Here is a 13,909-nt window from a genome sequence, read left to right as displayed (position 1 = left end):
CTGAAGAGTGTGTGCAGTCTGTTTCTATCCGGGTAACGTTGTGTCGTCACTGTATTCACATCGCTCCATCAGCATATCTTTGTGATGTCTGGCTATGTGCTGACTCTTCTCCGAGGGCCTTCTGAAGCCTTTACAACAGTAGTCACAGCAGTGGGGGTATTCCTTGGTGTGGATCGAGATCACGTGGCGTTTGAATCCTGAAGCGTCCGGGCTGTTGTACTCGCAGTACTGACACTGGTACACTTTCCTCCCGCTGTGGGTCTTCATGTGTTTCTTCAGCTCCGCGGACTGGCGGAACCCTCGCCGGCAGCGTTTACACTTAAAGGGGAGGTCCTTGGTGTGAACGGACAGGATGTGTCTGCTGAGGGTGAAAGGTTCAGAGGTCGTGAAGTTACAGTGCCTGCACTGGTGCACCTTGCTGCCCTTGTGCATCTCAGAGTGTTTCTTCAGCTCAGAGGGCCGGTGGAAGCCCTTCTCACACACGTCACACTGGTGAGGGAAGTCTTTGGTGTGAACAGATATAATGTGTCGTTTTAGATCAGAGGAGTTGGTGCTCTTGTGTTCACAGTGGGGACACTGGTGGGTCTTGTGTCCCTGCACCATCTCTGTGTGGCGCTGCAGCTCCCCCTCGTCTGCGTAGGCCTGGGGGCAGTGGCCACACTTAAAAGGCAGGTCGGCACCGTGTTTGCTCTTGATGTGAGTCTTTAGGTTGGACTGGTCTGCACAGCGAAAGTCACAGTGCGGGCAGCAGTACGGCTTCTCGCCCGTGTGGGTCCGCATGTGCTTCTTGAGCTCTGACGGGTGACGGAAGCCTTTAGCGCACTCCACGCACACGTGGGCGAAGTTCCTACTGTGAACGGCCAATAGGTGGCGGTTGAGGAGCCCCTGCTCTGCAGTCTCATAGTCACAGTACTTACAGTGGTGCAGTTTGGACTCCTTGTCCCTCAGGATCAGCTTGTTAGACCCTAGCTGGCTGTCTTCGTGGTAACGCCGGGTGTATTCTGTGTAGGTCCTGTTGTATTCTGGGTACTCTGCGGTGGTCCTGTTGTATTCTGGGTACTCTGCGGTGGTCCTGTTGTATTCTGGGTACTCTGGGGAAGAGGTTCTGTCTCTGTCACTGCGATGGACCAGTAGCTTGTGGGACTCCAGGTGGTTGTGGAAGTTGACCTTGAAAAACAAAACAGATTTTATTTATAGCGTGTTTCACAGACATGTCACAAGATCAACACACTTAACAGGGAAAAGTAGGAAGGGAAACAATCACAATGAAAAATGTCAACAACGTAATAATATAAAACGGGTTGTTTCGATACTGGAGGCTGATTGGTTGATATATGGGAGTGGTGGGACAACGACTCCTGCTAAATACAATGAAGAATTCATCTCATTATTCCACTGTCCCTCATCCCAGGCAGGAAATTCATCAACTTTATCTCCCAAGGGAAAAAAGCATCTACACATAATTCTTCCAATGCTACCATTTGGTTTGCAACAGTTGGGGGTTGAATAAACCTACCTGTAAGCCTCTACGACCTGTGCAACAATGTACCATTTTACAAATTCGATCTCACCTGTGCCAATAGGCTAGCAAGCCCAAGAATGAACATGAAACTAATTATTCACCATGGAAACAGTAAACACTCCGAATTCCATTCATTCATTAGCGCAGTGTGGCCTATTGGATATTTATTCAAATAATTATTTATAAAAAATATTTATCTCTCGTCATCATTTAATCTCTGCTAGCTAGCTACAGTTCAAGTCTGAAGTTTACATACACTTAGGTCAGAGTCATTAAAACTCGTTTTTCAACCACTCCACACATTTCTTGTTGGCAAACTAGTTTTGGCAAGTCGGTTAGGACATCTACTTTGTGCATGACAAGTCATTTTTCCAAAAATTGTTTACATACAGATTATTTCACTTATAATTCACTGTATCACAATTCCAGTGGGTCAGAAGTTTACATTCACTAAGTTGACTGGGCCTTTAAAGAGCTTGGAAAATTCCAGAAAATTATGTTATGGGTTTAGAAGCTTCTGATAGGCTAATTGACATCATTTGAGTTAATTGGAGGCGTACCTGTGGATGTATTTCAAGGCCTACCTTCAAACTCAGTGCCTCTTTGCTTGAATACATGGGAAAATCAAAAGAAATCAGCCAAGACCTCAGAAAGTAAATTGTAGACCTCCACAAGTCTGCTTCATCCTTGGGAGCAATTTCCAAACGCCTGAAGGTACCACGTTCATCTGTACAAACAATAGAACGCAAGTATAAACACCATGGGACCACGCAGCTGTCATACCGCTCAGGAAGGAGACGCGTTCTGTCTCCTAGAGATGAACGTACTTTGGTGCGAAAAGTGCAAATCAATCCCAGAACAACAGCAAAGGACCTTGTGAAGATGCTGGAGGAAACAGGTACAAAAGTATCTATATCCACAGTAAAACGAGTCCTATATCGACATAACCTGAAAGGCCACTCAGCAAGGAAGAAGCCACTGCTCCAAAATCGCCATAAAAAAGCCAGACTACGATTTGCAACTGCACATGGGGACAAAGATCGTACTTTTTGGAGAAATGTCCTCTGGTCTGATGAAACAAAAATAGAACTCTTTGGCCATAATGACCATTGTTATGTTTGGAAGAAAAAGAGGGACGCTTGCAAGCCGAAGAACACCACCCCAACCGTGAAGCACGGGGGTGGCAGCATCATGTTGTGGATGTGCTTTGCTGCAGGAGGGACTAGTGCACTTCACAAAATAGATGGCATCATGAGGATGGAAAATTATGTGGATATATTGAAGCAACATCTCAAGACATCAGTCAGGAAGTTAAAGCTTGGTCGCAAATGGGTCTTCCAAATGGACAATGACCCCAAGCATACTTCCAAAATTGTGGCCAAATGGCTTAAGGACAACAAAGTCAAGGTATTGGAGTGGCCATCACAAAGCCATGACTTCAATCCCATAAAAAAAATTGTGGGCAGAACTGAAAAAGTGTGTGTGAGCATGGAGGCCTACAAACCTGACTCAGTTACACCAGCTCTGTCAGGAGGAATGGGTCAAAATTCACCCAACCTATTGTGTGAAGCTTGTGGAAGGCTACCCGAAAAGTTTGACCCAAGTTAAACAATTTAAAGGCAATGCTACCAAATATTAATTGAGTGTATGTAAACTTCTGACCCACTGGGAATGTGACGAAAGAAAGAAAAGCTGAAATAAATAATTCTCTCTACTATTATTCTGACATTTCACATTCTTATAATAAAGTGGTGATCTTAACTGACCTAAGACAGGGAATTTTTACTAGGATTAAAATGTCAGGAATATTGAAAAACTGAGTTTAAATGTATTTGGCTAAGGTGTATGTAAACCTCCGACTTCAACTGTACAGTCGAATGAACGACCAGCCTGCTTGGTAGCAACCACAGAACGCAAAAACAAGTGTACTCATTAAAAATAAATTTTTATAATTATAAAATATAATTCATATTTTTTATAAATATGTTGGCAACCGTTTCATAAAAGCAATAATGCCCTCGAACCTGGGAATTATAGTGGGACAACTCCCTCCAAGGGCTGTATCCCGGCCCTTGACTTCACCTTGGGCCTCAGAACAGAACTTGTCAGAAGTTGTCATATGATAATTCCCGGATTCTCAGGCATTACTGCTTAAATAACATAAAATAATAGAGAGAATGAAGGGGAGAAGAAAAGAGGAATAATAACAGATAAGATGAGAGACGACAGAGACCTTCTTGTTGGTGGTGAAGTCACAGTCGGTACACTGGTACTTCTTAACGTGGTGGTCAGGATGGTTCTTCATGTGGCACTTGAGGAAGCCTTGTGATCTGAACTTCTTACCACAGATGTGACAGGGGTAGACGGTCAGGGGCATGCCGTCTGGACCGATGATCACAGCTGGGATGAGACAGGGAGATACTGTATATTACTGAGGACTAGATAAAAAAAAAACGCACTACAAGATCTAACAATAAGCTGAATTTCAAGCCACAAAAAGAAAGCAAAAGGGAATTTCTGCCATGTTTCCATCCCTCTGATAATTTGATACAACTCGCTATATCTCCTGAATGTATGTTCTTTGGGCTCATGTCAGCTGAAGGGATAATGTAATGTCTGTCTGTACCGGTCTGGCACTGCCGTGATAATGTAATGTCTGTCTGTACCGGTCTGGCACTGCCGTGATAATGTAATGTCTGTCTGTACCGGTCTGGCACTGCCGTGATAATGTAATGTCTGTCTGTACCGGTCTGGCACTGCCGTGATAATGTAATGTCTGTCTGTACCGGTCTGGCACTGCCGTGATAATGTAATGTCCGTCTGTACCGGTCTGGCACTGCCGTGATAATGTAATGTCCGTCTGTACCGGTCTGGCACTGCCGTGATAATGTAATGTCTGTCTGTACCGGTCTGGCACTGCCGTGATAATGTAATGTCACACTGTACCGGTCTGGCACTGCCGTGATAATGTAATGTCTGTCTGTACCGGTCTGGCACTGCCGTGATAATGTAATGTCTGTCTGTACCGGTCTGGCACTGCCGTGATAATGTAATGTCTGTCTGTACCGGTCTGGCACTGCCGTGATAATGTAATGTCTGTCTGTACCGGTCTGGCACTGCCGTGATAATGTAATGTCTGTCTGTACCGGTCTGGCACTGCCGTGTCTCTCCCTTCCTCTTCTTCTTCTTGATCTTCTGTTTGAGGGCTCTGTTGGTACCCTGACTGTCTCTGATCTGGATGTAGGGCCTGGTCCCTCCATTCTTCACTGTGTCCATACTGTTATCTATATATAAACAGCAGGGGGGAGACACCTACTTCAGAAAGTATTCAGGCACTTTGACCTTTTCCACATTTTGTTACACCCTTATTCTAAAATGGATTCAATAGTTCCCACCCCCCCTCATCAATCTACACAATACCCCATAATGACAAAGAAAAAAATGTATTAGATGTATTAAAATGTATTAGAAAATGTATAAAAAATAAAACATATTTACATAAGTATTCAGACCCTTTACTCAGTACTTTGTTGAAGCACCTTTGGCAGTGATTACAGTCTTCTTGAGTATGATGCTACAAGCTTGGCACACCTGTACTTTGGGAGTTTCTTCCATTCTTCTCTGATCCTCTCAAGCTCTGTCAGGTTGGATGGGTAGCGTCGCTGCACAGCTATTTCCAGGTCTCTCCAGAGATGTTTGATCGGGTTCAAGTCTGGGCTCTGGCTGGGCCTCTCAGGACATAGAGACTTGTCCCGAAGCTACTCCTGCGTTTGGCTGTGTGCTTAGGGTCGTTGTCCTGTTGTATGGTGAACTTCCCTCCAGTGTGAGGTGCTGAGCACTCTGGAGCAGATTTCATAAAGAATCTCTCTGTACTTTGCTCTGTTCATCTTTCCCTCGATCCTGACTAGTCTCCCATGATGCTGCCACCACCATGCTTCACCACAGGGATGGTGCCAGGTTTCCTCCAGAAGTGATGCTTGGCATTCAGACCAGTGAATCTTGTTTTGAGAGTCCTCTAGGTGCCTTTTACTGAGGAGTGGCTTCCGTCTGGCCACTCTACCATAAAGACCCAATTGGTGGTGTGCTGCAGAGATGATTGTCCTTTTGGAAGGTTCTCCCATCTCTACAGAGGAACAATCAGGTTCTTGGTCACCTCTCTGACCAAGGCCCTTCACCCCCGATTGCTCAGTTTGCCCAGGTTGCCAGCTCTAGGAAGAGTCTTGGTGGTTCCAAACTTCTTCCGTTTAAGAATCATGGAAGCCACTGTGTACTGTGTTCTTGGGGACCTTCAATGCCGCTTTTTGATACCCTTCCCCAGATCCGTGCCCCAAAACAATCCTGTCTCTGAGCTCTATGTATGATTGATTCAACCTCAAGACTTGGTTTTTGCTCTGACATGCACTATCAACTGTGGGACCTTACATTGACAGGTGTGCCTTTCCAAATCATCTCTGGCATTGTGTTGTGTGACAACAAAAACTGCACATTTTAGAGTTCCCGGCACAGGGTGCACCTGTGTAATGATCATGCTGTTTAATCAGCTTCCTGATTTGCCACACCTGTCAGGTGGATGGATTATCTTGGCAAAGGAGAAACATTCACTAACAGGGATGTAAACAAATTTGTGCACAACATTTGAGAGAAACTTTGTGTGTATGGAAAATGTCTGGAAGCTTTTATTTCAGCTCATGAAACATACTTTACATGTTGTGTTTATATTTTTGTTCAGTGTAGAACAGTGTGGACTGCAAACAGGTTCAAGTTAACATACTTGAAGCATTCCTTCAGCTGGATAGATGGTTAGGTCTGCATTTTGTTACTGTAAGATGTTTAACAAACAAAAAATGGACTAACATTGGAATATGAGTTGATTTCAAGGCAACACATAAAAGACCGTAAATACACAACTTGAAGCTACCACATATTTAGTCATGGAGCACGATGTGATTGGCCAAGCCTTAACACACCCACAAATTGTTGAGTCATCAAAACCCAGTCTTTCGCGCCACCGCCAACACTGCGATGATCATTTGGGGTTGTGAAAATAGCAAAAATATTTCTGACACGCCCCCGAACCGATAGTGGTACTGCCAGCGCTTGGATTTACCATTTCATTAGGTTTGTTTTAACAGAGCCCATAGTTGAGTGTGTGTTATATCCAGCTGAAGGAATGCTGTTATTACTGAATATAAAACCAGTTGATCACAAGACAGTAGTGAATCCTTATTCCTTACCGTAGGCAGCAGCCCAGGAGACCGGGACAAACATCTTGCTGTTTGGAGAGTCATCTAGCTGGTTCTCCTGGACTGCTGAGGTCTCCTCCTCTCCTACAATCACCTCCATGTACACCTGCTCTGCCATGTCTGACACATCTGTAAACACACAGAGACAGACAGATTCAGTAACAACCCTTATCCTCCTCCTCACCTACAATCACCTACACCTGCTCAGCCATGTCAGCCCAGTCTGGAATACAGAGACACAGAGATAGTCAGTTACAGGACATGTACAAACACTTTCTTCATTTGCCCGAAGCCCTGTTCAGATCCTTTTGAAGTGCACCTGTGAAAGCTATTTGTTGGAACCTTTTTGTTGTTGTTGACCTATCCAGTCACGTTTGATCACATGATTGGACAGGTGAAATGAAGGGTTCCACTAAAAAAACATTCACAGCTGCAGTCATGTGAGAGGAGTTATTTCTTTAAAGAAGAGTGTTTACTCACTGATATCTTCCTCTGACTGGGATTGGTCCTTCACAGCCATGTCTGTCTCCTCCCCCAGACACCCCCCGGCCATGTCTGTCTCCTCCCCCAGACACCCCCCGGCCATGTCTGTCTCCTCCCCCAGACACCCCCCGGCCATGTCTGTCTCCTCCCCCCAGCTATGTCTGTCTAATTCTGGTGACATGATGATTGATGCTTGACTGCCGTTTGACAAATAAAAATATTCAGGCTTTTATCCATAATAATCTCGACATGTAGACTAGTCTATCCTCACCGTATACGTGAGCTGTTGTGCCAAGACCAGGTTAGGCACATCTGACATTTAACGTAACAGTTTGTGACAAAACTATAGGTAGAGTTACAAATGGAAACACATTGACCATGAGATTTTTATTCACCACATGAAAACTTAAGCAAAAAAGTACATTGTGTGCACAACGTCATCACACACTGATTTATATAAAATCAGCAACAAGTCCTTTTGTTGGAAACACCACTGGTGGCAAAATGCACATATTTTCTTTATGTAGATTTTGGAATATTCACATGAAAATCTGGTTGCCAATTGGATGGAAACCTAGATTGTGTAAACTGTGTTTTACTATCTCTCTACTCCTCTGAGGAAGCCTTACCATCTAAAGTATCATATCCATGTATGTAGCTGATACTAGAAGTTAGAAGATAATAATTTGATGCCATTTACAATATGCAAAATGCTGCTTCGCGTTTCAATTGACATGAGCCTCTTGAAATGTTGGACTCTTTGATGAAAGAATGGTGCTTTCAAGACAACTGGGAACTGAAATAACCGAGTTCAAATCATAGCGTCGTTGATCTTCAGGTCGGAAATTCGTAGCTCAAGAAAGATGCCAGAGTTTCCGAGTAAGGATTCCAAGGTGGATGACCGTTCAAAACGATTTTCCCCAGTTGGAGTTTGTTTTTTATGCATTCCCAGTCGTCTTGAACGCACTGAAGTCTGAGATTTTCCGAGTTCCCAGTTGTTTTGAACGTGACAGAAGTACCACTCACCTATCTCCACATCGTCATCGGCCTCTGCTTTGAAAATGTAGACCTTGATGACCTCTGACCCCTCCTTGTTGGAGGCGTCGTCCTGCATCACCTCAGTAGTGATCTCTAGAGGAGTGTCTCCTATGTCCAGCTTCTCACCAACGTCATCCACTGGATAAACACAAATAACACATCGCAGTTAGCTTTTACCCCACAGCAGGGTAGGACAACAAGGACTTGGGAGGCAAAAAATGTCCAGAAGAGCTCATGAAATGCTCTCCAAACAATCCTTCAGATGTATTCTAGCCTATTCATTTGCAGTAGTTGTAAACAATGATTAAAAAGACACAACAGCGCCACACCGTAGAGCACTAATCATTCAATGAAATCAAGCCTTTTTATACACCGAACAAAAATAAAAACGCAATATGCAACAATTTCAAAGATATATGAACTGTAACTCAGTAATACAGAAATCAGTCAATTTAGATAAATTCATTAGGCCCTAATCTATGGATTTCAAATGTCCGGGAATACAGATATGCATCTGCTGGTCACACACAACTTATGAAAAAAAGGTAGAGGCGTGGATCAGGAAACCAGTCGGTATCTGGTGTGACCACCATTTGCCTCATGCAGCGCGACATCTCTTTCGCATAGAGTTGATCAGGCGGTTGATTGTGACCTGTGGAATGTTGTCCCACTCCTCTTCAATGGCTGTGTGAAGTTGCTGGATATTGGCGGGAACTGGAACACGCCGTCAGACACGTCGATCCAGAGCATCCCAAACATGTTTTTATTTTTAATTTATTTAACTAGGCAAGTCATTTAAGAACAAATTCTTATTTACAATGACGGCCTACACCGGCCAAACCCGGATGACGCTGGGCCAACGGTGCGCCGCCCTATGGGACTTCAAACACGGCCGGTTGTGATACAGCCTGGATTTGAACCAGGGCATCTATCATTGAGATGCAGTGCCTTAGACCGCTGCGCCACTCTGGAGACATGTCTGGTGAGTATGAAGGCCATGGAAGAACTGGGACATTATCAGCTTCCAGGAATTGTGTACAGATCCTTGCGACATGGGGCTGTGCATTATCATGCTGAAACATGAGGTGGTGACGGGTGGATGAATGGCACGACAATGGGCCTCAGGAGCTTGTCGTAGTATCTCTGTGCATTCAAATTGCCATCGATAAAATGCAATTGTGTTCGTTGTCTGTAGCTTATGCCTGCCCATACGATAACCACCATGGGGCACTCCGTTCACAACAGCAAACCGCTCGTCTACACGACACCATACACATGGTCTGCGGTTGTGAGGCCGGTTGGACATACGGACAAATTCTCTAAAACGACATTAGAGGTGGCTTATGGTAGAGAAATTACCATTCAATTCCCTGGCAACAGCTCTGGTGGACATTCCTGCAGTCAGCAATCCAATTGCACACTCCCTCAAAAATTGAGACATCTGTGGCATTGTGCTGTGACAAAATTGCACATTTTAGAGTGGCCTTTTATTGCCCCCAGCGCAAGGTGCATCTGTGTAATGATCATGCTGTTTAACCAGCTTCTTGATATGCCACACCTGTCAGGTGGATGGATTATCTTTGCAAAGCAGAAATGCTCACTAACAGGGACGTAAACAAATGTGTGCACAAAACTTGAGAGAAATAAGCTTTTTGTGCTTTATTTCAGCTCATGAAACATGGGACCAACTCTTTACATGTTGCTTTTACATTTTTGTTCAGTGTAGGTTGTAGGGCTAGTTGGTTAGTTGACTCACAGGAGATCATGAGGTAGTCCTCCGAGGTGCTCTTCACATCCTCCTCATCCTCATCAGTCTGCAGAGAGACAGCCTCCACCTCCAGCTCCTCGTGGGCCTGGATCACTGTCTCCTCCTGCCCCAACTCCTCCCCAACAAGCACCTCCTGGTCCAAGCCCTCCACCCCGTCCTCCTCCTGGTGCTCCACAAAGAGCTGGTCTGGCATGTGGTGGTGATGGTGGACTGAGCCCTGAATGAGGTCTGAGGTTAGAACATGGTGAAGGTGGTGAGAGTCCATAGCCACTTCGGCGCCCAGCAAGTGCTCGTGGCCGATGTCAGGGCCTTCAATCACCTCCGTCTCTAGGTCTTCCTCGAGGCCCTCGACCATCTGTGTTTCCAGCTCCACCACCTCCGTCTCGAGGCCCTCCACCTCCGTCTCGAGGCCCTCCACCTCCGTCTCGAGGCCCTCCACCTCCGTCTCGAGGCCCTCCACCTCCAGGCCGTGCTCCAGCAGAATGCCTTCGTCCGTCATGACGTCAGACAGGAGCATGCCCTCTGGCATGGATACCACAATGTGATCCCCTTCGATGTGGGCCAGGCCCCTCATTCCTGCCACTGTACAGGGAAACAGTAAGAGGGGAATATTATTATAGGAAAGTTTCCACTAAAGCCCTGCTTTGGACTGAGGCTTTTCCAGGCTTTCCTCTTAGTGGAAAAACACCCAAAAAAGGATTGTAAGATACAGCTACACAAGACATTGCTGTAGTGTGGTCAGCATCTAGCTTTGCATGAGGCATTGGGCTCTCATGTGAAGACTAATGAACACAACATATACATTATCAAAAGGCCATATTGACCTACCAAAGTCCTGCATGATCATGGTGTGAGGCATCTTTAACTCCTGTGTGTGTAGCTCCAGGATCCCTCCGCCGTGGTCCATCTCTTTGATCTGAAAAAGGCGTAAATAAAATGATTAATGTTAGGCCTACACATCATTTCAGAGGTTCTATATTCGTTACACAAAGCATCTCAGAGTGCTGAACTAGGATCAGTTTGGCCTTTAGATCATAATGAATAATATTACATGGACAGATCCTAGATCAGCACTCCTACTCGGGAGACACTTTGTGGATACAGGCCCTGGATATTGATTAGTGTCAGTGTGTATTACCTTCACATTTGATGCCAATGCTCTCTAAAACAAGAACAGTGTGTTGCTGGTGTTTCTTCCTTCCATCGGGGGAGAGAACCCTGCAAAGGAAGGGACAACATAAGCTGTGAGATAGATGCCACTGAAAACATGGATCTTTCATCCATGTGCCATGAGAGGAAATGTGGGAAAGGCTGATGACATCACATACCCGGTAGATCAAATCAAATGTTATTTGTCACATGTGCCGAATACAACAAGTGTAGATCTTACAGTGAAATGCTTACTTACAAGCCCTTAACTAACAATGCAGTTAAGAAAAAGTGTTAAGTAAAAAATAGATCAGTAAAAAAATAAAAGTAACATGCAGCAGTAAAATAACAGCAGGGAGGCTATATACAGGGTGTTACGGTACAGAGTCAATGTGGAGGCTATATACAGGGTGTTACGGTACAGAGTCAATGTGGAGGCTATATACAGGGTGTTACGGTACAGAGTCAATGTGGAGGCTATATACAGGGTGTTACGGTACAGAGTCAATGTGGAGGCTATATACAGGGTGTTACGGTACAGAGTCAATGTGGAGGCTATATACAGGGGGTACCGGTACAGAGACAATGTGGAGGCTATATACAGGGGGTACCGGTACAGAGTCGATGTGGAGGCTATATACAGGGGGTAACGGTACAGAGTCAATGTGGAGGCTATATACAGAGTGTTACGGTACAGAGTCAATGTGGAGGCTATATACAGGGTGTTACGGTACAGAGTCAATATGGAGGCTATATACAGGGTGTTACGGTACAGAGTCAATGTGGAGGCTATATACAGGGTGTTACGGTACAGAGTCAATGTGGAGGCTATATACAGGGGGTACCGGTACAGAGTCAATGTGGAGGCTATATACAGGGGGTACCGGTACAGAGTCAATGTGGAGGCTATATACAGGGGGTACCGGTACAGAGACAATGTGGAGGCTATATACAGGGGGTACCGGTACAGAGACAATGTGGAGGCTATATACAGGGGGTACCGGTACAGAGTCAATGTGGAGGCTATATACAGGGGGTACCGGTACAGAGTCAATGTGGAGGCTATATACAGGGGGTACCGGTACAGAGACAATGTGGAGGCTATATACAGGGGGTACCGGTACACAGTCAATGTGCAGGGGAACCAGTTAGTCGAGGTAATATGTACATGTAGGTAGAGTTAAGGTGACTATGCATAGATAATAGAGGCAATGCAAATAGTCTGGGTAGCCATTTGATTAGCTTATGGCTAGGGGGTAGAAGCTGTAAAGAAGCCTCTTGGACTTGGTTCTCCAGTATCGCTTGCCGTGCGGTAGCAGAGAGAACAGTCTTTGACAAGATATTCTCTGTGTACGCTATTTTATGATGATAAGGATGTTGAAACTGCAGTATTCTCGCTGCTGGTATAGCTGCTGGTGTCTGTCTTGCCTTAATTAATGTCTGGAAAAAATATGACCACATACTCAACTGGTGCTGCAGTGGAAAGTGTTGATTAGTTAACACTTGTTGATGCCATTTGAGTCAGTCCTAGCTCATATTGAATATGAATGAATAATGAGATATTGAGCCATATATTTCTATTATGAGACCGTTCCAGGTTTAAAATGTCGAAAAGGACCTAGAACGGATCTGTTGTTTTTCCTGCTTCTTAATTGTAATGATTTGCGCTGTCCCACACACGCCCACCGTTCTTTGCCCAATTTCATGGTTGCCTGGATTATGCATCTGAAGCAGGGCAAGCTAGCGAGCACTCGCCATTTAAAATAAATCAAGATAACCAACTACCTAGTGTTACCACATCCACCCGATTGCCAAATGTCCGTGGTAACACTTGCAAACATGTTAGTCAATCCACATTCATTGGGTGGGATATATGTAACGGGCTAGTCAGCTAGCTAATAACTAGATAAGCTACCTAGCTAACTAAGCAAGCTTGTTTGGCGTTATGCAGACGTTTTGCTGCGGATGCCGATATCTGGGGGGAAATTCCACAAACGCAACGTTGTGCAATACTGCAAAGAAAGGAGATGTATATAGAATAGTCATTTGTCGTTGAACTGTGTGTGTGGTGCTTAATGGCTGTTCTTTACTGTATATTTCTGAAACGTTGCGCCCACAACAACGTTAGCCAATATCGATTCCACCATTTTGGTTAGATAGCTTGTTAGTTAGCGTGTTTTAAAACTCCAGAAACCTCCACAAATCAACGATTGGTGCTAAATGAACAACTTGACACGCAATCGATACCACAATGTAAACACAAGCGACGTGTGCATTCACAACATTTATCGATGCATTTTTAATTGAGAAGGGACATGTTAGCTAGCGCATGCGGCATAATCAACCATGTTGTTTCCCGGGGAGCTGAAGGCCCGCAACAGCCGACTGGGCCCTAGTCTCATATACGATATGCAATTTCAATCGTTTCGAATGCTTTTACCTGATTATGGACTCCTTCAAATATATCGTCGTTATTTCTTCTTTCTCGGTTTTGTCTGTTATTGTTTGGGTATATTTTTCGACACTAAGCTAAATGCGGCCTGTACATTTGGATCCCCGGGCACTCTTTCCGAGGCCTGGGCCAATCACGTTGCTCGCTTGCAACCAAGGGAGGGCAGACAATGCGTGGCCTCGTTTAGCGCTGATCCCTGTCTATTTGCGTCACGCAAGGGAGAGCTTCGAGTCCAAATCGATGTTGTCAAGTTG

The 13,909-nt window shown here is 45.0% G+C and overlaps 1 protein-coding gene across 2 annotated transcripts in view; it reads right to left on the bottom strand.

Moving 5' to 3' along the window:
• The window catches only part of LOC129827344 (zinc finger protein 711-like), a 14,240-nt gene extending 369 nt beyond the window's left edge, over positions 1-13,871 (bottom strand). Inside the window, exons 1-10 of one of the 2 annotated variants that reach the window (XM_055888106.1) lie at positions 13,644-13,871; positions 11,193-11,272; positions 10,883-10,970; positions 10,374-10,636; positions 10,043-10,271; positions 8,275-8,424; positions 6,757-6,894; positions 4,669-4,806; positions 3,756-3,922; positions 1-1,167 (exon numbers count right to left, since the gene is read on the bottom strand). The exon at positions 1-1,167 is cut by the window's left edge and continues 369 nt beyond it. In XM_055888106.1, coding sequence (XP_055744081.1) covers positions 25-1,167; positions 3,756-3,922; positions 4,669-4,806; positions 6,757-6,894; positions 8,275-8,424; positions 10,043-10,271; positions 10,374-10,636; positions 10,883-10,961 — 2,307 coding nt within the window. In that variant the 5' untranslated portion in view covers positions 10,962-10,970; positions 11,193-11,272; positions 13,644-13,871 and the 3' untranslated portion in view covers positions 1-24. Of the gene's footprint in view, positions 1,168-3,755; positions 3,923-4,668; positions 4,807-6,756; positions 6,895-8,274; positions 8,425-10,042; positions 10,637-10,882; positions 10,971-11,192; positions 11,273-13,643 lie in introns of both variants that reach the window. The other variant, XM_055888105.1, reaches the window with a different exon arrangement.
• Positions 13,872-13,909: the final 38 nt, after the last annotated feature.

The sequence above is a fragment of the Salvelinus fontinalis genome, chromosome 29 (genome assembly GCF_029448725.1).
Source record: "Salvelinus fontinalis isolate EN_2023a chromosome 29, ASM2944872v1, whole genome shotgun sequence".
Taxonomy (NCBI): domain Eukaryota; kingdom Metazoa; phylum Chordata; class Actinopteri; order Salmoniformes; family Salmonidae; genus Salvelinus; species Salvelinus fontinalis.
This window is presented reverse-complemented; position numbering and strand designations above follow the sequence as displayed.